Source organism: Natrix helvetica (assembly GCF_964273705.1).
Source record: "Natrix helvetica genome assembly, chromosome: 3".
NCBI classification, from domain to species: Eukaryota; Metazoa; Chordata; class Lepidosauria; order Squamata; family Natricidae; genus Natrix; species Natrix helvetica.
Window position 1 is genome coordinate 64,242,324 of NC_138549.1, and position 24,295 is coordinate 64,266,618.

The window sequence follows — 24,295 nt, forward strand, 5'->3', positions numbered from 1 at the left end:
CAGCATAGTGGTGCCTCCAATTAAAGAGGCAATGCGGATGTTTTCCAAAAAGTATTTCAAGAGGTATAGTAATTTAAACACTGACAATTGTTACAATTCACTCTGTGTCATGCAGGATCTTTTCAGATATTTTCTGACATTTAGATAAGAAATTTATCTTTTAGAGGACTAAAGGAAATCAGTTATCCTTGATTTGATGCTAATCAATAGGGAAGATGTGAGAAGGTGAAATAACAGTAACTTTGGGGGAAAGTGACCATCTAATGCTAAAATTCCTGATTTTGAGGGAAGCCAGATTTAAGCACAAACATGTAACTCAAGAGTTTGAAAAAGTAGATTTTAGTAATGCTGGCATATAGAATACCATTGAAAAATCAGGGTAATATAATTCAGCTCAAAATGTTTTAGAAGTGGAGAATTATTTCAAACTGCTGAGTGCACCTTTGTTCCTAATAAATGATCTATATAAAAATGTGAAGATGTATCTCTATAAACCGAGATGAGGTTGCAGAGTTTGAAAGCAAAAATAACGATAATTTTGGGAGGGTATGGAGATGACATCTATTGGGGTTAAAAATAAACAGACATTGTAATTCCTCAATCTCACAAATTACTAACAGTGCCATTTAATATTCAGTTAGATGTTCAGTTCATCTGAATTTTACAGGGTGTAACAATGATTGTTTTGAAATCTTTTTAAGAATAACAGTAACACTGCTGTTTCAAAACATTTCTGCCAACTGCAATCTTTACAGAAGAGTAGCAAAACTTTTGAGTTAGAATTCAAGCATCAAAAAAGTGAGAATCATACTGAATTTGGGGAAGGCATGAAATTGATCATATTAACCGCACAACAAGTAAAAGATAACTAGGCTAATACACAGTATAAAATCTTGAAAGGGTAATAGGAAAAGTTCAATTTGATTCCATTCTTCCATCCTAAAATAATAAAAATATAGCCAAATGAAGGGCTTTTAAAACTGGCTCAATAACAAAACAATCCTATGAACGTCTACATTTGTGGCTCGGTATCCTAAAAGTCCTCTTTTTATTTCACAACACAGTAAATATAAGTACATTAATAGTTGGAACAAAATCTTCTTGTCCAAAAGTTTCAAGAATCAGGAAGATTCCTGAAATCCTCTTAGATACTCAATGAATTTAGGTAGCTTTTGCTTTCTTCTTTTATACATGGTCCATGGCCCAAGTTAAGGTATATGATTCCAATGAATAGTACCATATCCAGGCTAGTAAAGCTCACATCTGTTAATTGGAAAAATATAGTTTGAGATAGCAGTGGTCCTTTCTTAGTCCTTTTTCCTCAGGCAGAGAGAAGGCAAAGTTAGATCAAGGATCCCTTGTTCATAGGATGATTGAGCATAATTGCTTTGACTTGGAGCAATCTGAAGCAAGTGGCACTATTAAAAAACAAAAACAAAACTATCACCCAGGGTACAATGAAGCAAAACTGTGAAAGAACATGACTGATTTTTTGTTTTAGTTAAAAATACTGTCAAATTCTTATTAAACAAAATGCAGATCTTTTTAAGGATATTCTGACTTCAACATTGTTGTGCGTTACAAATCTAATGGTGCCTGCAACTAGTGAATGTGTTTTTGCATCTATGTGTGCAAAGTATGTCTAAAAATAAGGGTAATATTCCACTAATTCAAACATAAAGTCTGCATGTAGAAATGAAGAATTTTGCAGCAAGGAAACCCTAAACTGAGATGTGAGACAAATTAAGAGGAAACTGTTCTTCAACATAGCTAAATGCTATAGCATTTTTGGGAGTCAGGATTTGGAAGGTAAATGGAGGGGAAAAAACCACTAGCAAAAAGAACAGTACAAGACATTGGAAGGAGAGAGACATTCTTCTATTTCAAGGAGTTCCACATGTGCTTGAATCAAAAATTTGGGTTACCATGTTTAATGGTTTATTTGCTTGCTTGCTTTCCCAACTCAGTGCTCTCCAGATGCATTGGCCTATGAATCTTCCTGACACTAATGAAATTAAGCAAAAAGCATCTGCACCATCTAAAAACACCCACCCCTTTCTCCCTCTACAATCATCAGAAAGTGGTAGTCATCAGAAATGTAGCAATTTTAAATATGTTTCATTGACTAAGGATTTTTTAAGGGTGAAAAAATCTCTAGTTGAAAATATTCAACAGAAATAAACAATTTGTTGTCATGTGTCAGAGCATTCAGCTGGAGACCCATTACCAAAATTGTTGGCATATAAAAAGTGAATACCTTAAGGTTTAAAAATGTTTCCATTCCCCTTTGCTTATTTTTGAGCTAGCACGAGTGTGTAAATACAAAGAGTGCATCTACCATCTTTGTTAGATTGCAGGCAATCAATGTTCCATTTGCATTCAGAAAGGCAGTAAATAAGGGATTTCCCTCTGACAATTTCTAGTGATTAGTCTCTCAGCATTACTTTCCATAAGAGGAAACCAACATCTCCTCCTAAGCACAGATGTTGCTACCTCACTAATCCTATATTCAGAGGCAAATTAGATAAGGAGGGCTGTACATGCTTGAAACTGGTCATGAAGCCATTCGTTAGATCTCGTGCAAGTACAACATCTATTTACTATTCATTAAATCATCCTGGCATTTTTAGACCTCTGCATGGGCTTGAAAAAGAAATCCCATACTTTAAGGAGTCTACTTTTAGAATTCTCCATGATTGGATAGTTTTTAATGAAGAGCAACTGTGGGTAGTCACAACCATGAATGGGTGTACAGCAAGGTAGTAAGGAAGTGGCCCTCAATTTCAGCAACTTTTAAGATATTTAACATGCTGGGAATTTTGGAAGTTGAAGTCCCCCACATCTTAAAGTCTCTGAGTTTGAGGAACACTGCAATAGGGAATAATAAATGCAGCCTTTTTTCTGCTAAAACGTTGCTTCTAACCCCAGAGTCCTTTAATAAACTAATTATTTAACAAGGAAGACTTTAAAAATGCACCATGTTCTGCAATATAGTCTAAGGTAGACTCTGTATATTTTAGAAGTATATTCAGATATTTGTAATGCGAAAGTATCCTTAGGATAGGCAGATATTGATGGGCAGAACATACGTATATGCACATAATTACTAAGTTTCCAAATATTTTGAAAGAAGCATTAGATTGTGATGGAATGAGAGGAAGCCAAAGCCTTTTGCAATAAAGTTGCCAACTGTTTGAGGTTCCCTCATTCCTATTGGAGCTGTAACAAGCAAGAGTATGTTGCCTTTTTTCAGGAGCTGAAAGCTTCCGTAATTAGAGCTCTCACCTTTGGGGGTTTCTTTTGTTACCACTGTCAAATAAAAATTGCTGAGCTGAATTTAGTCATGCCTCATCTTATTGATTCTAGCTATGTTCCTGAAGATCATTATTACCTGATGCAAATAATGATTTCTCTAGCTCAGTTTCCCTGAGAAGTTCTTGGCTCAGAATATTTGCAGAGTTTCTACAAGGCAACAAGAAATCCCAGAACTGGACAGGTAGGTTTCTAGAATAACTGGATGTTAATTCTGCTGGACACTGCCTGGCTCTAAGATTTCCTGTCATCATCTCCTTTGTGGGCATGTTCGACAAGGGCCACCTGTTTGGATGGCAGAGACACCTGTTTTAAATGACTCTTGAAGAGGTGAAAGAAACACTTGACTGTAGCAGCCAAACATAGGTGAAGCTCTTCGGCAAATCACAGACCCTCACAGCCAACTGTTTTCTGCCTCAGCAGCAGCAGCTGGAAGGAAGTTCACCATGTATTCATACATTTGGAAATTATAAATCTAAATATACATCCTGGTAACTAAATGCTGAGTGTACAGAAACTGACCGAAGCTGCATAATCCAGATGGCAAAGCCTTGTTCCAAATGCAGCAACCCTATTAGATGAACTGCTTCTTAATTTCTCTCTTTCTACCTCTACAAACATGGATGCGCTTTTCTTCCCACTTATGTTATTACACTATTTGCAATCAAGTCTTAATAACTGCTGGTGTAAACTGGATGGCTGTGGGTTAAGATATTCTAAATTTTATTTTAAATTTACATCTAATAGCTCCCAATATAAATGATTGGTTCCCCTATCAAACAACTTCAACTTCTGTACTTTCTTTTATTTGCATTTCCTAATGGCAAAATTGAGTTTTGATGCTATGGTTTTAGTATTTGTTTTGTCTGAAGCATTTGAAGCTATGGAAGCCCCTAAATTATGTTGTGGTCTTTGAAATCTTTCATTAAATTGTAACGTGTCTCAGTGATGCATATCCAAAGGGGAACTGCAAGAAGAGATGCTCTGGCTAACCTAGGAAGAAATTCAAAAGTGCAATAACAAAGGAATGACTGCTATAAAAGGAAATGAGGCAGACATCACGTAAAGGAACTTTCCTGTGGAAGATGTTTAGTTAATTCATTCTATGTATTTTACCCTTTCCTTTAAACATGCTTGCATTCTTCTTCCTGTTGCTGATTGTTTAAAATTTTGTTAGCTTTGGTTATTCTGTTCTATTCCATGTGCATCTGTGCGTGTGTCCTTGTATCAGTGGCGTTACTTGTGTGGAACAGGAGCTGTTCTAGGAGTGGTTTTTGGGTGGATCACACACATGCAGTAATACCTCCACACACAAAACTAAGGAATATCTTGATAAAATGAACAGAGCAATTCCCTCATTCCAAAGATAACATCTCCCATAACCACACTAGGCATCACGTCACTTGCAAACATGGGAAAGCTTTGTACCATGTGAAATCAACTAAGTCAACAGAAACAACATTCTCTCGCTCTCTAAGCAGCACTATCATTAGAGATCTATCTGGTGTGTTGAACATCCATGTAAAAACCCCAACAACCTGCTCCTATAAACTCCCTGTCTTCCCAATTCTGAGGAAGTTCTTTTGATGTCTTTCTGCGAGCCTGCTCAGTTGTCTTTGTCTCCATAGTCATTGTAAAGAACACTCAGCATCTGCTCCTCGCATGTTTTCTTCAGGTCACGACTCAGCTCCAGCCAATTGAATCCATATGGCTTGATCTCACTGTAGCGGCAGGAAAGGAATCTGAGCGTTGTACGCTGAAGACTGATTTTGGGCTCTTGTAAAAGGCTGTGGCACCAGCCACTTAGATCCCCAAGCTGGGAAAGGATAAGACCAGCTTTTCTGCAGAAAGAAACAATGGAAGGGTAGTGGGTTTGCATATGACATGTCGGACAGCAATAAATTATAACGAGAATCATGAACATGAAATGAGGCACCCCCAAACTTCTTTCTTGAACTCTGGCTCTTCATCAACACTTATGCAGAAGCTGCACTGGACTACACAAAGCTGCTAGAAGGCAGGCAAGATAGACAGACAACCATCTAGTGGTTGATAGTGAGACCATAGATTGACAAAAAAGGCAGAGCACCCAGGGAGTGAAGTACTGCCCTGAAATGTATTTTGTGGGATAGCTAAGGGCAGCTTTTCCTGTACTTGGTGATATTGGTCAGGAAAGGAATTTCTGATGAGAAGATAGCCAACCAATTTTACAGGGTTGCACGCTCGAGCTGTAAGAAGAGTGGCATAGCATAGCACATTTCAGAGGCACATCCAGGGGCAGCATGATTTATGCCAATACTGTTCCCTCCCAATCCTGGAGAAAGCATAACAAATTGGCTATGTGCGTGACCCGTATATGTAGAGCTCTTTGCTCCATTTGAATTTAAAATAAGGGTGGAGATCAATTTCCATTTGAAACAAAATCTAATTTATCCTAGATTGTTGGAAGAGTAACAGACAGGGAAATTCCATAACAATCACCTTTATTTTGCAAAGTATGACGAGAAGAGATATACAATTTCAGATCCTTATCTGCTCACTAAGTTTGACCCTGAAAGAATTTAATTCTGTTTGAGGTTTTATTTTTGGCAACATAAACACTGAGTTCTTTTGTGTCACAACAATTCAATTAACTGAAGCAATACAAAAACCTGTGAACATGCTTGATCAAAGGCAAAAGTATAATGGGTACTCTCTTATGAACATGATTTCCTCTTGCAGCAATTTGGGGTGGAAGGGAATGTTTGTCTCCAGCTGGAGGAGACATGCAATAGTATGAAAGAGAAAAATGTAAAAAAGTAGAGCAATGATCCACCCTCCTGGTTAAGCAAGAATTTGCAAATAGATCTTGGCATTCACATAGCTTATCACCTGCCTAAAAGTAGAGGCTCCATCACCTGATTTCTAAGCTTTATTATGATCCTTTAGACACTGTGAGAGCTGGAAAATAATTCCTTTTGAATCGTCCTAGTTGCTCAGCGTGTCATGGTTAGGCAACCTGAGGTCATAGGGCTGCTGGTGACCATGCCCCTGCAGCATCTTGGCAGTGTTATGGAAATGGTTTCCTCATTTCTGTAATGCTCTGAGTAAGCCAAGTCTCATTAGAGTGGCACAGGAGGTCAACATAAAACTGAACGCATCGACTCTGACAATAGTGTAACTACTTGTTCAAGACTTTTAACTAATTTTAATTTTTTGCCTCCTCTTAATTTATTTTTATTTTTTAAAGTTTTATAGACAGTATATTGTTTTATATATCAATATGTTATTGTACACCACCCAAATCCGTCTTTGAGGAAGATGGATATTACAGAAATATGAAAAACAATCAAACGGATAAATAAGATTACAATAGCAATTTCAGAAATATGAGAAGGAAAGGAAAGGAAAGGAAAGGAAGGGGAGGGGAGGAAAGGAAAGGAAGGGGAGGGGAGGGAGGGAGAAAGGAAAAAGCATCTTACCGAGGTCCCAGTTCATCCTCACAGCGCCAAGTGAACTCCCCAAAGCTTTCATAATGCTGATTGTAGTGATAGAGGACTCGATGAAGACTTGGAGAGCCCAAATCCAGCAAGGTATTATAAGCTGTTTGTTGCTCTTTTCCACTAGTGTAGCCATTAAAGAGGTTGTAGATCTTATCAGCTATTTCTGGATTGGGGGAAAAAGAATGGATAAAATGCGGCTGTATAAGGCTTCTGTACATGGTTTTGGTTTATAAATGATAAGTTTTCTCTGACACCTTTGAATGAGGCTAGATGAGGCAGTCACTTTGTCTATTCATGCAAGGTGAAGAGAGAACCTTCACCTTGATTAGTTACATTTGGTTTATTAGCTGCATTACAACCCAATTTAATAACTTAATGAACCAATATAAATAGCAGTAAGCTGAACATTAGATGAACTTTTAAACTCCTCTCAGCCAAACTAGGAGAAATAATTTTTTTCAGAGCCTAAGTACAATTGATGCATAATCAGTTTTCAGCCTATGTGCTCACAAGGCATGTGCTTCATCAAAACATTTTGGGTGCTAATATATCCAATTGCTGATCCTAAGGTTCAGAGAGGAGACTTCTAGAGGTTGCACTGAGATAAAATTAAGAGATGACAGATTCACATAATTTAAAAAAAAAATGTGACAGGCTGGGACTAAATTGTCACTGAGAAGGGAAATACAGCTTCTCAACATGCAGAACTCTACAAGAAAATAACTCATAATTGGAAAAGGACAACAAAGAAAATCTTAGACAAATTATTTATTCAGATGTCCTGGCTTCACCATGCTCATGTCAGGGATCGTATGATTTTTACATTACAGACAAAAGTGTGAAAGGGATCATGTGTCTTCCATGGAAGAGATCTGAAGTTCTTTCCGGCACTTTCAAATGTCCAAACCCCATCATGTGGTTGAGACTTTTCAAAACTGTTCAGGAAGTAGTCAGGCTCTTCAACCTTCCTAAATTCTGGAACTTATATCTTTCACAGGAAATGCTGGGCATTTGGGATTGACTGAAACAAAACATACTCTGCTCTTCAACTTGAAAAGCAAGTAACTTGTCCTCACATTTTTTCATCTGTCCACCTGCTTCATCTCACACATTGAGGTACCAGGAATGGTGCCACATAATGGGATCTTTTTTGAAAAAAATCAACAGCAAGCACTAAGCAGCTCTACTGAGAAGGAAGGCAGTTCTAAGGTAAATTCAGCTTTTGAGAGAATTGGTTTCAAGCTTCTACGTTTTCCAGACTGCTTTGAATGGTGAAAGACTGGAAGGAAAAGGCAAGAGGCATTCTAACTAGCTAAACTGACATTTATTCCACAATATAACAAAGGGTCAACCAAAGTTCTATAATGATGCTTTGGCATTATTCAGCAACCTGTAAAAAATAACAATTCAAAATAAAGCTCAAGGCTAAAAGCTAGTGACATCCATTTTTAAATGGAGAGGACAAAAAATTATAAGTTGTTCTGCTTAGTGTTTCTTCTGAGCAAATTGGTAAAAAACGATAAAGGAAAAACAACTGAAGCAAGCCTTTGGTTTTCTTCAGCCAACTGAAGAAAACCGAGTGGATTCTGAAAAGGTAAATCTTGCCTCTGGAGTAAATATAGCAGTTATTGAGATAAGAGGAGGGATTTGTGTTTTTTCAACTGATCAAGTTTGTGGATGATACCAACTGCAGAGCTTGGATACGCCTTGCCTTGCCTTGCCCTCTCCTCCCCTCCCCTCCCCTTTCCTCTATCTTCCTTCCTCTTCTTCCCTTCTTTTTGCAAATTCCTCACCAGCTGGTTCAGCTGCTCATAGAATATGCTTATAATTTCTACTTCAGTAATTCACTGTATTAAAAACACTTGATATCAATTACCATATTTTTTGGATTATAAGACACACCAGTGTATAAGACGCACCAAGATTTCAAAGAGGTAAGTCAGAAAAAAAGTCCTCCCCAGCCCCCAGGAACACTCTGCAGCTTCAGCAGGGCTAGGGGAAGGCAAAAATGCCCCCACGTTTCACTAAAACGGGGGCATTTTTCATTCCCCCAGCCCTACTGAAGCCTGCAGAGTTCTTCTGGGGGGGTGGAGGAAGGCAAAAATGGCCTGTTTTTCACAAAAATGGGATGCCAAAAACAGCTGTATTAGCTGCCAAAAACAGTTGTATTCAGTGTATAAGATAAACCAACATTTCCATGCTCTTTTAGGGGGGGAAAAGGTGCGCCTTACACTCTGAAAAATATGGTAATATAAAAATATTTATTTCTTCTATTCTTCTTTTAGAGCTGAAAATAAATGGGTATTCCTGCATAAATAATAAAGAAATATTAAAACCTTCCCATTGGAGGAAAAGAATTTCCCAAAGGAATGAAATTTCTTCCTATTCAAAGTATTCAATGTGTTCATAATTTTGTTATGTATGTAAAAGCATTTGGCTCTATTGCCTTGGGAAATGATCAAATTCACTATATGTCAGTAGATACAAAAGCAAACATTTTCACAGAATTTTTTAAAAAATAATTACATAATTTAGCTCTAATATACGTAGGTGGAAGAATACGCTTGTCACTGGAAGAACAATTTTGTTTAAAATAAGCCACTATTCTTCTAAGTGAAAACTTTTTTGTTTTTGCTTTTATGTTTCCTATTGATGGAAAGTTGTGCTTTACTTATGAACTCATAAAGTTACCCTGGGCCTTGATATCATCCACGACTGGACAAGGAGTCTTCACGGTCACATCACTTGACCTTGAGCGCCTCCCGGTGTTATCCACACCCCAAAGTGTGAACCTGAAAAAAGAACGGATAAGAACAGATGTCTGTTTTAAAGAACCAACTGGATTATCATCTAGTATAATGACTTTGGGAATGACCTTGGGGAAGGATGGGGGGCAGGGAGAAGCTACCTAGGAAACAATCAGAAAAGAAAGGCAAGAGTCCCCAGTGGCTTAATGGAGAGAAAAAAAAACATTAAAAGGACCTACCCTAATGGATCAAACAGTTAAAAGCAGCAATGGGAATTTCTGTAATTTCAGACGTGCAAGATTCTCTTAGCCTTACAATAAAGTAGATTTAGGTCATCTACTCGTGTTTCTAGTCTGGTTTACCCAGGAAGCTGACCCCCAGATTCACTTAGAATTAATGTATTTATTTGATGGTATTTCACAAATATTCCTCAATGTATGCAGTATTAAGGTATTTTGCTTCCTTCTGGTTTAGTCAACTTTAAGTGTTTTTCTCCTTTAATGGTATCTTTAATTTCAAACACTTATTTCAAATTCATCTGGAAGCTTATTCATTTGTAACCTTCCAGAATCAATGTTATACTACCTCTTGCTTATTATATATATCCTTAAACTTATATTTACAATTCCTTTCATTATGGATTGAAGGAAACTGGGGCTGTTGCTTATTCCATATATATATATATATATATATATATATATATATATATGTATGTATGTATGTATGTATGTATGTATGTATGTATGTGTTAGATATTAGCATATATCGCAGTAAGTCTCCCCTCTGGTCCGCTGCTACAGCGGGAAACAGGTATCGTTCTGATTGGTCGAGGGGCGTACCCGATCCCTATAAAAGGAGAACCCTCCGACCACAGAGCAAGCTGGATCATTACTACTACTAATAAAGAGCTGTTAAGTCACTACGTGTCCGCAGTCTGTCTCTCGTTGCCCAGATCCAACATTGGCGACGAAGGTGGGATCGAGGGGCAGATAGGACGAAGAACGCTACCTCCAGAATCTCCGGATTTGATCCAGCCCAGGAATTCGGCAGAAATTCCGGCAGCCATCTCAGATCACCGCAGCGCGGCAAATTTCAAACAGAGAAGATGGCGATGCATGCTCCCCCCGCTCCTTTCGACCCAGCAAACGACGAATGGGAAGCCTTCATGATTCGTTTCGAGTGTTTCCTCGAAGCGAACGAATACACGGGGATCACCGACGCAAGGAAGAAAAACATCTTCCTTGGCTACTGTGGAAAGGAAGTTTTCAATACGGCCAGAGACCTCACCGCGCCTACTCCAATACAGGCAGTATCGTGGACGGCGTTGCAACAGGCCCTGCAAACTCATTACGCGCCAAAACCTTCCCGCCATGTCTGCCGCAAGGAATTCAACATGAGGAACCAGAAGGCGGGAGAATCCATCAATCAATACGTTGCAGCCCTACGAAAGGCAGCAACTCACTGCGAGTACAGGGATCTGGACGAGCACATCTTAGCGCAGCTCATCTGTGGGTTAAGAGACATTTCTCTACAAAAGAAGCTGTTGGCAAACCCGAATTTAACCCTACAGATAGCGCTGAACGAAGCAAGAGCGTCAGAGTCAGCAGAGAACTCATCGGTGACCATACAACGAGGGGCCAACGTAAACCAGCCAGCACCGAGGCAAACCAGAGTACACTACGAGGACACAAGCCCCGACTACGAGAATCCCGAGTTCGAGGACAGTCACATGATGCGGAGCAGTCACATGAGGCCTGGGGGGAGACCCGGATCCCGCTTGCCACCCTGCGCAAGTTGCGGAGGGAATCACCCCAGGTCTACGTGTAGGTTCAGGAACGTTGTTTGTTCGCACTGCAACAAACTTGGGCACATCGCACGAGTGTGCCGGAGCGGGGTCCCTGCCTCATGGCAGCCACCTATGTACCGCCAACAGAAGCCCAACCCAGGGGCTTGGCGGAATCAGAAAGGGCGCCCAGAGAGAAATCCACAAGTGTATACCCAGAGAGAAAATTCCCAAAGAGCTGAGCGAGCGTATCCCCAGAGAGATTACTCACAAGGAGCTGAGCGAGCGTATCCCCAGAGAGAATACACACAAAGAGCTGAAAGAGCGTTCTATCAAGACGCTCAACGAGAGTATTTTCAGGATGTAGACGATGAGATAGAGTTGACCCAGAGAGAGGAGTTGCGAACGTATCTCACCACAATACATCAGGTCCGCCCTAAGCGACCAAAAAGGCTGAGAGTCACAGTCCTCTTGGAGGGCTCACCCTGCGAGCTAGAAGTTGACACTGGATCAACTCTGACGATTATTTCATGGGCATCCATGAAACAGGCTATCCCTAGCCTCAGAAAGAGCCAACTCCGCGCTCCAGACGTCCTACTGCGCGACTACCAGGGGAACCAAGTCCCCATCGTGGGCCAAGGCACATTCCACATCCGTTTCAAGGACATCGAAGCACAGCTGCCCGTGACCATCGCCAGCGCACCATTACAGAACCTTCTGGGGCTTGATTGGTTTGAAGCCTTGGGGTTAGAAGTCACCGGAATCAACGCCGTGAGAAACAGCAGCGCTGATCAGATTTTTAAGGAGTTCGAGGACGTGTTCAGCCCCGGTCTTGGTAAGTATGTGGGTAAACCAATATCATTCAATTTAGACCCCAAAGTGGCGCCGATCCGACTTAAACCGAGACGAGTGCCTTTTGCACTCCGCCCAAAAATAGATAAGGAAATAGATTAGTTAGTGGAGCAAGGAATCCTTGAGCCGGTGGATCACGCGCGTTGGGAAACACCCATCGTGACCCCAGTCAAACCAGACGGATCAGTCCGCATCTGCGCGGACTATAAATGCACAATTAATGTCGCGCTACAACAGAGCGCATATCCTGTGCCTGTAGTACAGCACTTATTGCACTCGTTGGGGCCAGGAAAGGTATTTGCTAAGTTAGACATGGCACAAGCTTACCAGCAACTGCCAGTTGATAGCGCCACAGCGGAGGTCCAAACTATAGTGACGCATAGAGGAGCATTCAAATGCAACCGGCTACAATTCGGCGTGAGCATTGCCCCAGGATTGTTCCAGAGCGTCATGGAACGACTTTTGCAAGGGATACCGGGAGTCGTCCCCTATTTTGACGACATCTTGGTGTCCGCTTCAAACGAGGAGCAATTAAATAAAAGAGTCAGAACTGTTTTGGCCAGAATCAGAGAAAAGGGTCTCCGCCTTAAAAAGGAAAAATGCCAAATCAACGTGCCTAGCGTAGAATTCCTGGGTTATAGAATCGATGGTCAGGGAATACACCCCACTTCAAAGAAAATTAAGGCGATCCAGGACGCCCCCACACCACGAAATCAGACCGAGTTGCAGGCCTTCCTCGGACTACTTAACTTCTACAGCGTCTTTCTGAGGCAGAAGGCGACCGTTGCTGAGCCACTACACCGTCTACTCCAGAGGAATGCACCATGGAAATGGGGACGATCCGAAGCTGCAGCTTTCGCCGGGGTAAAGCGCCTGCTCACCACTGACTCACTGCTTGTTCAATACAGCCAGACCCTACCGCTGGTGTTGACCTGCGACGCATCACCCTTTGGAGTTGGAGCAGTCCTCAGCCACAGGATGCCCGACGGAAAAGAAGCACCCATCGCCTTCTACTCCAGAACTCTTTCATCGGCCGAAAGGAATTACAGCCAAATGGACAGGGAAGCGCTGGCTGCTGTAGCTGGAGTAAAGCGTTTCCACGAATACCTCTACGGCCGCGATTTTGAACTAATTACAGATCACAAACCGTTGTTGGGACTTTTGGCGGGAAACCGCCCCACCCCGGTCTCCCTTTCTCCACGCATGACCAGGTGGACTGTTTTCCTGGCTGCGTATTCATACAAATTGATTCATCGACCGGGCTCCACTCTCGGACACGCAGACGCACTCAGCCGTTGCCCATTACCTGACATTCTGCCAGACCCCACTCCAGAAGTACCGGTATTGCTCATTGACTGTTTGGACTCTGGACCGGTTTCTTCATACGACGTTGCAAGGTTCTCCTCTAAAGACAATGTAATAAAGCAAGTTCAAACTTGGGTTTGGAGGGGGTGGCCGAAAGGAAACGTGGGCCCGGAATTCAAAATGTTTTGGTCAAAACGGGACGAACTCTCAGTGTTACAAGGTTGTTTATTGTGGGGGGATCGAGTTGTTATTCTGTATGTTTTACGTAGGAATGTATTAGATGCTTTACATGTGGGTCATCCGGGGATTGTTAGAATGAAGGCGTTAGCAAGAAGCTACGTTTGGTGGCCAAACATGGACAAAGAAATAGAGGAGTGGGTGGCCACTTGCGACCCATGCCAGAAATCGAGACCAGCACCCCCGGAAGCACCCGCCACAGAATGGGAGAAACCTAAAGCACCCTGGTCGCGAATACACATCGACTTCGCAGGGCCATTCCAAGGTCAGACTTTCCTTATAGTTGTGGATGCATACTCAAAATGGCTAGATGTAGTCCTAATGACTTCAACTACGGCAGAGGCAGTCATTAAGGTTCTACGGCGACTTTTCGCCACTCATGGCCTTCCCGACCTCCTAGTCTCCGATAACGGGCCCCAATTCACGGCCATGCATTTCGAAACGTTTTTAGCAGGTCAGGGAATTTGGCATGCCCTCGTCGCGCCATTCCATCCGGCATCAAACGGACAGGCGGAGAGAATGGTGCGATTCGCAAAAGAGGCCCTCGCTAGGATGGGTCCAGATGATTGGCAAACACGCATTGACCATTACCTCCTAATTCAGCATATTACCCCAAGCGCAACGACGGGTAGGAGTCCCGCTGAACTACTCATGGGCCGCCGTCTACGGTCTCACCTGGACCGTCTTCACCCTAATTACTCTGCCACAGCTCCCCCAGACTCTACAAGCAAAATTCGGTCTTTTAGCATAGGGGATTCCGTATACGCCCACAACTATGCAGGGGGAACATTGTGGATGCCGGCAAAGGTCATTGGCATCACGGGTCCACGATCGTATTTGCTGGAACTAGAAGATGGGCGAAACTGGAAAAGGCACATCGATCAACTTCGGGGTCGCCTAGCACACTCAGACCTTCGAAACGAAGATGAGATTTCCCTGCCTACAGAAAGTCAGCCACGCGAGAGCCCCATCATAGAAAAGTACGACACCTGCGAACCAAGCTTGGAACAAGGAAACACGCACGAAGCAGAGCAAACCCCAGACAACACAACCGAGCAGACTCCAGAACGCCTTAGCAACGAAGGCACAAAACCTCCCGAACGTGAAACAGGAAAAGCACCCGATCCTGCAACCACTTCTAACCAGCCCGAACTACGACGCTCCTCCCGAGCAAGACAAACACCCACATACCTAAAAGACTATGTTACCTACCGCAACGTTCCATCTAGGAGGGGAGGGGTGTTAGATATTAGCATATATCGCAGTAAGTCTCCCCTCTGGTCCGCTGCTACAGCGGGAAACAGGTATCGTTCTGATTGGTCGAGGGGCGTACCCGATCCCTATAAAAGGAGAACCCTCCGACCACAGAGCAAGCTGGATCATTACTACTACTAATAAAGCGCTGTTAAGTCACTACGTGTCCGCAGTCTGTCTCTTGTTGCCCAGATCCAACAGTATGGATGTATGTATGTATGTATTAGTGTTACAACCCCTGGTATGCCTAATTAGCTCGAAATAGATCTATACTAGTCTCCCTTTATTTATTTATCAGTACAAATACAACACACACACACACACACACACACACACACACACACACACACACACACACACACACATATATATATATATATATATATATATATATATTTGTGTGTGTGTGTGTGTGTGTGTGTGGTACGCGTGCACACACACACACACACACACATTCCTTTCATTATGGATTGAAGGAAACGGGCTGTCCAAACCTTGTTGATCCAAAGATTCCTCATAACCGAAAAGCAGTTAACAAGCAATTTCCAAAAGTGATTAGAAAAGGAAGCAGGCAAATTCATTGTCCTCAAAGGTGGTGACAACAGTCTGAGCAAAGATGATCTTCCCTCAACTCCCAGAACTTTAAACCTGCTAGAGACCATGGTGTTGCAGTCTCTTCATGAGGAACAACTGTCTGGAGCATTTGTGGGCAATCTCAAGTCCCTCATTGTTTAGAGAGGAATTACAAAGAGATGGACTAGTTCTTTATTTCACTGCAGTCATTGCTAAAAGCAGAGCCATCTCCAGTTTGCTGTTTCTTTCCTGGAAGTTGCAAGCTAGAAAATCTATAAAAGTTCCGTTGCTCAATCTTAATACTTTAAAACACCTTGCCAACAAAATAAGCAAAGATTCAAAATAATTCTGATGAAGAGTTCATCAAATGTATTGCTCCTGCTTAAAATAAATCTGATGAAGACTGTCCCCCACCCCTACCCCACAAAGCTTATAAGGTATGTGAAGGCTATTATTTTATCAGCTCAAAGAGGGCAAAAAATAATAATCTATTTTTGGCATTGTAACTTACATGTATATAGTGTCAGATTCCAGACAACGAATTATCAAGGAAATGGTTGTAGATAACTTGTCAGGCACCTGGGCTGGCATCGCACAAGGCGATTTCGCTCCAGAGATTATGTCATCCACAAAACTCATCACCGTCTCTAGGGAAATAGGCAAGCCAGCCATTATGTGATAAAACTGGTAGGAAAAGGAGCAGGGACACAAAGGAAGTGGGAAAAGTAAAGCCAGTTTTAATCTACAGCAGCCCAAAATCAGGTGTCAGATAGCACTTTTTATGACTAACAATTTATATTGAAAGACATAAGCCTGTCAATGAAATGTATTAGTCATAAAAATGCTACCAGATTCCTCTGATGTTGTGGAAAAAGAAATGTGTCCATGAGTTGATAGGCAAATAGTGCTTGAGTACTTATTAACACAGTACTTATTAATTAATTAAACCATTTCTCCTGTGATCCTACATTCCTTCTTATTATATTGCAAAAAATATTGCTTAACAAGTTTCTTGGTTTTTCTCTTCTCTGTATCCATGCCTCCTCTAAGTTTAGATCATGGCACCTTCAGCCCAGTTCCATTCTCACAGTTCATAGGGCACTTAATTCCAAAAAATGGAACATATCACAACCACGAGGATCCTAACTCAGTGGTCAGAACAGATCCAACCAGTATTGTGTGCAAAACAGAATGCCAACTGAGAAATTTGAGATATGCTGAACATTTCTTCATTATTTCCTAGGTATCAGTAAGTAAAGGGGTGTGTTCATTTGGATTGGTCCGCTGGGCTAATCCTGAATAATTACAACTTTATTGTAATGTTATATTTTGCTACTGAAATTATATACAGAGATATGAGAAAAGAGTCTGCATTTTCCATAATTTGCATTTAGTTCCCCACTAAGCAGTAAGATTTAAAATGCGATGGATGTTTGAAGAAAGAAAGGGAAACAGGAAAAAAACCAATACCAAAAATTCCCTCAGAGTTTGAGTATGTCAGTAGTTTGTTTTCTTCATATTGTATCTTAAGGCCAATCTAATGCCAAGGGGACAGCATTTGATTTTAATTAAATGTTTTAATTGGAACTGTTCTAGATACAATTTGGTAAACAATTTCTCTTCGAAGGATCAGCTGCACTCACCAGTTTCCACCTTTGAATGGTCCAAGCGGTCAGTGATCTTCTCCTGGCGGATGAGGTAATCAACAATCTGCACTCCAATTGGTGGCTCCGAGTGCTCCCATTCCAGGACCACCAGAGAACTGCTAGGCTCATGAACTGTGGATAACCTTAGCCTGCAGAGACAAGAGTGCAAAACGGAGGTCAGGGGAAGAGCTTTATGTCAGAAAATCAGATTTATCTGGGGACAAGTCATGTGTATAAAGGAGAAGGGATTCCGTTTAACCAGAATAAAACCACCCTGCTAACAGTTAATCTTGGAAGGAATGCAAAGTGGTTTTTAAACTGAACATGGGTAAAGGCTGAGAAAAGCACATTACATGGTGCAAACCGACATTATCGCAAGCAATGGCAGAATATCAAAATACATTTGGAACATTTCTGGTAAGAGTCATGTCTAATAGCTCGTTTCAGTGTGTTGAGACAATTCCTTTGGTAAATTGATTAATTTTAGCTGACTTCAACTGATTGCAGATAGATTAACCCACAATCAATTTCATGGAGCTTTGATGCACAAGTGGAAATTTGAAACATCTTATAATGTCATCTGAAATCAAAAGATCTTTTCCATTGTTGAATTTTATGCTTTTTATAATAGCAGTATTTTATCAGTACTGTGCAGATAATATTCAACCTCAGCTTGAACCACCAGAAAATCAGTTTTTCAACATAGACCTTGCCTTTGGGGAAGAAACTTAGCACATTCTCCTGAATTCTTCCAAAATAGGCTGGCATTTGAGTAAAATAGCTGTTACAAATTAGTGTGAGTCAAGATTTATCTTTTCCACTTTAATTTTTCCCTGCCTGGCTGCCCTACAATTGAAAAGGGCACAGTGACCCATTTAAACAGTTACCTAACTCACTCTCTTTTATTCAGATTCAAATGATATTTCCTGGCTTTCAAACCATTTTGTTCTCTGTATTTAAGGAGAAAGCAATTTTGGTTCATCTTGTTTGGAATGCTGGATTATGCCACACAAATGCATATAATTTTTCATGAAATTCTTGATTAAGTAGCTCAAGTTATGAAAGTAGTACATTAATTACTGAGGACACCAGGTTGAACACTACTGTAATAGAACCACAATGAAATTATTCACCTACAAAGCACCCCAAGTTATATACACTTCTTTTGTTCCAACAAATTGATGTGTTTTCCCTATAACAATTTCAGTATGGTAGTGCAGTTAAAAGTGTGGTTTAGGACTGGAGAGACTCAGGCTCAAATCTACTCTTTATTATAGAAGCTCATGGGGTGATTTTGGGCCAGTCTACTTCCCAAGATTATTGTGGAAAAATACAGAAGAATGGAGGTTCATTGAAACTGCATAAGGAGCAATGAGAAAGAGAATGGGAGAAACTTCCAATATCATGTTTGGATGTAGAAAGCAAACTCTGGGCGATGAGCCTCCTCCCCCCCCTCCTTTTAATTCAGCCCTTCAATGGAAACACTGGGTTCAAGAGAAGAGAAAAACTCCTACTTTTCCTTCTCCCTTTAAATTCAGTGCTCATGATGGAAGGGCTGATTTTAAAGGGAGAAGGAATGTGTGTACACATTGGGATGAGGTGCTTCTTCCATGCAATGCTTGTTACTCTGATGCAAGGGAGTATACAACAGAGATGAATCTGAGGCAGATGGGCAGTTAAGAAATATGAATTATAAATAAATAAAATGCAAGTGCATCTTGTGTCAGTCTATCTGTTCAGGCAGGGATCTGAATGCATCACTTTTCCTCCCCTAGTCAAACATCTGCTTTGATTCTTCTTCTCTTGCTAAATTGTTTTAAATCGCTTGCCTCCAGAAGTTGTGGGTGCTACATCAATGGAGGTTTTTAAGAAGAGACTGGACAGCTGAAATGGAATAGGCTCTTCTTGTTGGATTAGAAGACCTCTAGGGTCCATACCCAAATTCCAGCTTTACGGAAGATCTGGATCTTTATATTTGATTAACTAGTGGATGATAGGTTTTCATTGCTTTCTATGTTTTTTAAAAATAGCTAATTACGTGTCATAGGCATCTGGCTAGAAACAGGGAGCCTGTGAGTTTTAATCCTGTTTTGGGAATAAAGCCAGCTGGGTGACTGAGGGCCTGTCCTTCTCTCTCAGCCCTTGGAAGGAGGGAAGGGCAAAGCAATTCTGAAAAACCTTACCAAGAAAACTACAGGGTCTAATCCAGATAGTTGCTAGGTATCAAAACTGACTCAAAAGCACATTCCCACTAACAATAATTAAAAACAAATATTTATTTGGTATTTATTGGTTAGTTGCCACCACCTGGAAATATTTACATTTACAACATTAATTGACATCTTTCACTGGCATTTTCAGTCTCAGAGATACCTATTCTGTTATACAGGATCATTTTTTACCTAAAACCAAAAAGCCCAGCCAATCAGGAATGCCTGTAATCAATAAACCAGAGGCTCAACATGATTTTGCCTCAACAGTTGGAAAATATTTTAACCTCAATGCTGAAAATCTCACTGACATTTAGATTATGGCTTATACAACAAACTATATTTCTCTATAAAGAATGATTGTAGTAATGCACGGAATTTAATTGTAACCAATCAACATGCTTGCTGGAAGATGTATTGAAGAGTGTTTTGTGTGTGTGTTTTCTGTCTAATTAAAACAATAAAATTAAAAAATAAAAATAAAAAACAAACAAACTATATTTCTCATTTATCAGATCTCTCTTCATTTGTATAGAAAGGCAACAAGTAAATCATTTTTTCCATTGATATAATGATGAGTTTCAGGGCTAATAGGCCGTAGTGTAATTATTTGTTATCCTGTTGCTGATGAAATATCAGGATACCAAATAATTATACCATGGCCTATTAGTCCAGAAACTCATCACTACTGGATTAATGCTGTCTGTGAAAGCCTGCATTGCTATGTAGTAAATCATTGTACTGTTGGAGATGCAACCAGACTAATACTTGATTTTAATACATAAATTTGCAATATCCTAAGGTTACTATATTTTGGGAAGAAATGATTATATATATTGATTATAAAACAAGTTTAATATTTATCAATGCATACATACTTTAAAACTATACAGCTATTAAGTTAATACATGGAAACTGATAGCTGGAAAATAAAAATAGACTCTCCCAAACCATATTATTTCCAAAATATAAGTTCTTCAACATTGGAAAAATAAATTTATGGGCCCAATTATTTATTGGATTGTAGATCTCATATTACTTACATTCTATGAGCATGTTGTTAATAGATATAGATTATAGTTATTTAGAATGAAATATGGTGAACTTTTGCTGAAACTGTTATATTAAAAAAGTTCATCTACAATACATACTTCTGTTGCATGAGAAGCCCTTAAATATACAGTTTATTTTGTTATACAATGGCAGTGCTTTTTTCTTCTTTTGTTATTGTTTATACTACTACTACTACTACTACTACTACTACTACTACTTCCTCCTCCTCCTCCACTTCCTTCTTCTTCTTTCCTCCTCCTCCTCCTCTCTCTCTCTCCCTTCCTTCCTCTATTCCTAGCAGAGCCAGGAGAAGATAGGAGAGAACATTTTGGCTATACAGTGAGTGCAGGTGAAACTCAAAAAATTAGAATATCGTGCAAAAGTTCGTTTATTTCAGTTATGCAACTTAAAAGGTATTCTATTTTTTTTGAGTTTCACCTGTATCTGCCTTCTGTAGCAGCTAACACAGAGATGGCAACAGAGGGCAACTGAAGCACTGTAAATCATAAATTCTGCTCAGTCTCCTTCTTCACGTAATCAAAATTATTCCATTTTCTCACAGAAATCAATCTCCTGGAATTCCTTAGGATCTGGCTTCATTCTGTTTAAGCAGCAAGAGGGCACTGAGATAAAGGCTCCAATCACATCCTCCATAAGCAGTAAGAAGATCTTCTCAGCACCAGAGCAAGGATGGTGGGAGGTTAAGCCCTTAAAGTGCAAAGACTAAGACTGGGAAGCAAGTGAAGGTATTAAGTAGCTGAAGGAAAGTAGGCATTCGTTTATTAATTTATATCCTGATTTTCACTCTTAAAATGTGATCCAAACAATTAGTCACTTCTTGATTTGCATTCTGCTGACCAGCAGGACCTTTAATGCCATCTGCATTAAGCATCCAGTTGTTTTTCTTTCCTGTGTTTATGATCGGTATAAAAGACAGAGGAAGGACTTGAACAGCGTTCTTGAATGTCAAACCTAGAAAATGTTAGCCTCAAGTAGAAAGATGTCATCTTGACCCCAGATTTATCTATTTTAAAAAAAGGCCTAAGTTCCTCTATCTAAGTTCTTCTAACTGACTTGGCAGAGTTCCTACACCAGAAGTACCAAAAATGTAAGATTTGCTCCTCTACAGTATCACATTTTTTTCAATATACAATCTGTTTGGGCTAAAACTTCTATTTCAATAATATTTTTGCTGTGCAAGGTTCAAAAAATGCCAAGGTATTTATTAACCCTATGAAAGTCAAGGGTGTGTCGTATTCTGGCATTTCCTCTGCAAAATACATTCCTTACAAACTGTGACTCTTTTAGAGAATTTTCAGCAGCGTTTTGTGAGCAAAGTCAATGGCAGAGTTCCTGCTTTCCGCTCAAAAAATTCCAGGTTGAAGTTGTGGCCACTCCTGATAGAGACTTCATGGTGGAAACCTTAATAATTGCTATAAGTCACAAAACTGAGTTAGATGGACTAGGGTTTGAATAAAGCTTTTTCCATGTCCCTACATGCAGTTGAATGGCATTTATAGAAGAAAAAATAGAACCGTTTGCTTTACCAGTAGACATGTGTACTGTAATGCATATATCCTATAATAGGATATCATATCTTATCATATCATAGGATATGGAGAAATTAATATTAGAGGTATTTCACTGAAAGCATGGGTTTTATTTCCTACACAGCTTTATAAAGCCGCTGCCCTTTGTAGAATATGAGGAACATACCCTAACCCTAACTTTAACCTGCCATCCATTCTGGTTCCTTATAGCCAATATATTTCCTGGCTATTTCCACTCATTTCCCACTCAACATTCCTGTTAATCAGGAAACAAGAAAGCCATTGATTATGCCTGCTTCCTCTGGAAATGCAGGTGTTTCAGGTGGCTCTGAAATATTGATTAGCAGTAGCTACACTATTTGTTACAACGAAGAACACTTATTAATGACATTTCCCCAGAGAACATTTAGCATGGTCTTAAGTCTGAGAGTTTGAAGTTGTACACCTACACAGGGTGTGGGAGCGGTGCACAGGCTGGAAGTCCATCTGCACCAAACGCACTTGAGTCACATCGACACCAGTCCTCAATGACGTCTCCACTGCCTGAGCACCACAGGGAACTCATGGTGGCCTCTTGCAGCAGCTAGAAGGAGAGAAAGCAAAGCAAAGAAGGATATAAGGAATATGTGAAAAAATCCTCACCAACATCAGCCCTGAAACTTACTTTTCATGTTTATAGAATGAAACAATCAGCAAGGATACCCCCCCCCCCCCTTTACTATTTATTTCTCACTATGATGGTGTGGATACGTCTTACAAGAAAGGTTTCTGGTTTGGGCAGTAATGATAGTGTTCCTAGAGGCTCCTTTGGACTATTTTTCCTATTTACTTCAATAATATCAGAATAATTTTGCAATCTGAGGCATAGACTGATCAAAAAAGCTGAAAAATAACGAACAGTGCTGTCTAGAGAAAAGATCCAAATTCTGACAAACCTGAATAAAAGCCTTTGCACAAAGGTTTCCTTCATTTTTGCTCATACAGTGTGTGGACTATTGGAATGTGCTGTTTAACACAACACTGTCAGAAACTGGAGGGGCAAGGGCTGCAGGTGTAGCCCCATGCCCTTTACCTGAGTTCAAATGGCCTCCCCTGGTTTATTGATTGAACAAATCACACTTAATATACAGCCACAAACCTCAGAAAAGGATGAGGGCATTGCTTTCCGATTTCACTTCTGGAACAGTTAAAGAAGAAGAAAACATTGCCAGCTATTGCATGCTTGCTGGCAATTCAAGGTGAATAAATAGAAAAATAAAGGAGGACCTAGTCATTGTGAAATTTGCCATCCACTTTAATTCCCCAGTTTGCACTTTAAATGTTTACAGCATCTGACTCATGTGTATAGGAATAAATTGCTACATAGCAGATCAGTCTCACTGGGCATATTGAGCTTGCTCTAACTCGAGTCATCACTTTTCCAACACACCTGCTCTCTGCTGCAATTCTTTCCACTTAATGTGTTTATAATACTTTTCCTTATTTTCAATATTGCCACCATATATCACAACGATTTTTAAGTCATCCCAATATTGTTTCCATATTATTGATGTATGTGGTGGTTTACCAAAGGCTACATAATTAGTTTTCATTTTTTCATTTCATTTCATGAACCCAGACCAATAAAACACAAATACATAATTTAAAACATGGGGAGAGGGGAGGGACATGAAGCAATAAAGAGAAGAGGATCTGACTCAACCACCGTATATGAGCAAACACACATACAGTTATTATATGAGAGACTAGTATATTTGCTTATAGTCTCCATAACACACTTACTAGTACATAATTACTTTGCGGTTGATCCAAGAGATGTGCCAGAAATATCTTTCTTCTTTATTCACCACACAGTTTTTATGCAGTAAACCACTATGGTCCTGCTGTGGTGAATATCAATGAATCCAAGAAATTTAGCCATAGTGCTGTACCAGTGGTGGGATTCAAATTTTTTTACTACCGGTTCTGTGGGCTTGGCATGATGGGCATGGCATGGCTTGCATGGGCGTGGCTTGGTGGGCATGCCAGGGGAAGGATACTGCAAAATCCCCAGTTGGGACGTGGGGGGGCAAAGAATAGATGGGGGCAGGGAAGTCAGAGGTGATATTTACTTGTCCTCCGAAATACTCAAAATTTCCGCTACCGGTTCTCCAGAACTAGTCAGAACCTGCTCAATACCACCTCTGTGCTGTACATATGTTCTTTAGTATAGACTGGCAGCAGAAAAAGTACATGAGACGGACAGGAAAGGAAGATCTGGCGCTTAGCAGGCATGGCAGAGAAGCATGGTA

The 24,295-nt window shown here is 40.4% G+C and overlaps 1 protein-coding gene across 1 annotated transcript in view; it reads right to left on the reverse strand.

The window, feature by feature from the left end:
- The window catches only part of ASTN1 (astrotactin 1), a gene marked incomplete at its 5' end in the record, with an annotated part of 262,549 nt that continues 238,254 nt past the window's right edge, over nucleotides 1-24,295 (reverse strand). The window contains 7 exons of the mRNA XM_081946598.1: nucleotides 1-1,418; nucleotides 4,851-5,153; nucleotides 6,774-6,957; nucleotides 9,486-9,586; nucleotides 16,057-16,192; nucleotides 17,189-17,340; nucleotides 22,454-22,587. Coding sequence (XP_081802724.1) covers nucleotides 4,919-5,153; nucleotides 6,774-6,957; nucleotides 9,486-9,586; nucleotides 16,057-16,192; nucleotides 17,189-17,340; nucleotides 22,454-22,587 — 942 coding nt within the window. The 3' untranslated portion in view covers nucleotides 1-1,418; nucleotides 4,851-4,918. The remainder of the gene's footprint in view (nucleotides 1,419-4,850; nucleotides 5,154-6,773; nucleotides 6,958-9,485; nucleotides 9,587-16,056; nucleotides 16,193-17,188; nucleotides 17,341-22,453; nucleotides 22,588-24,295) is intronic.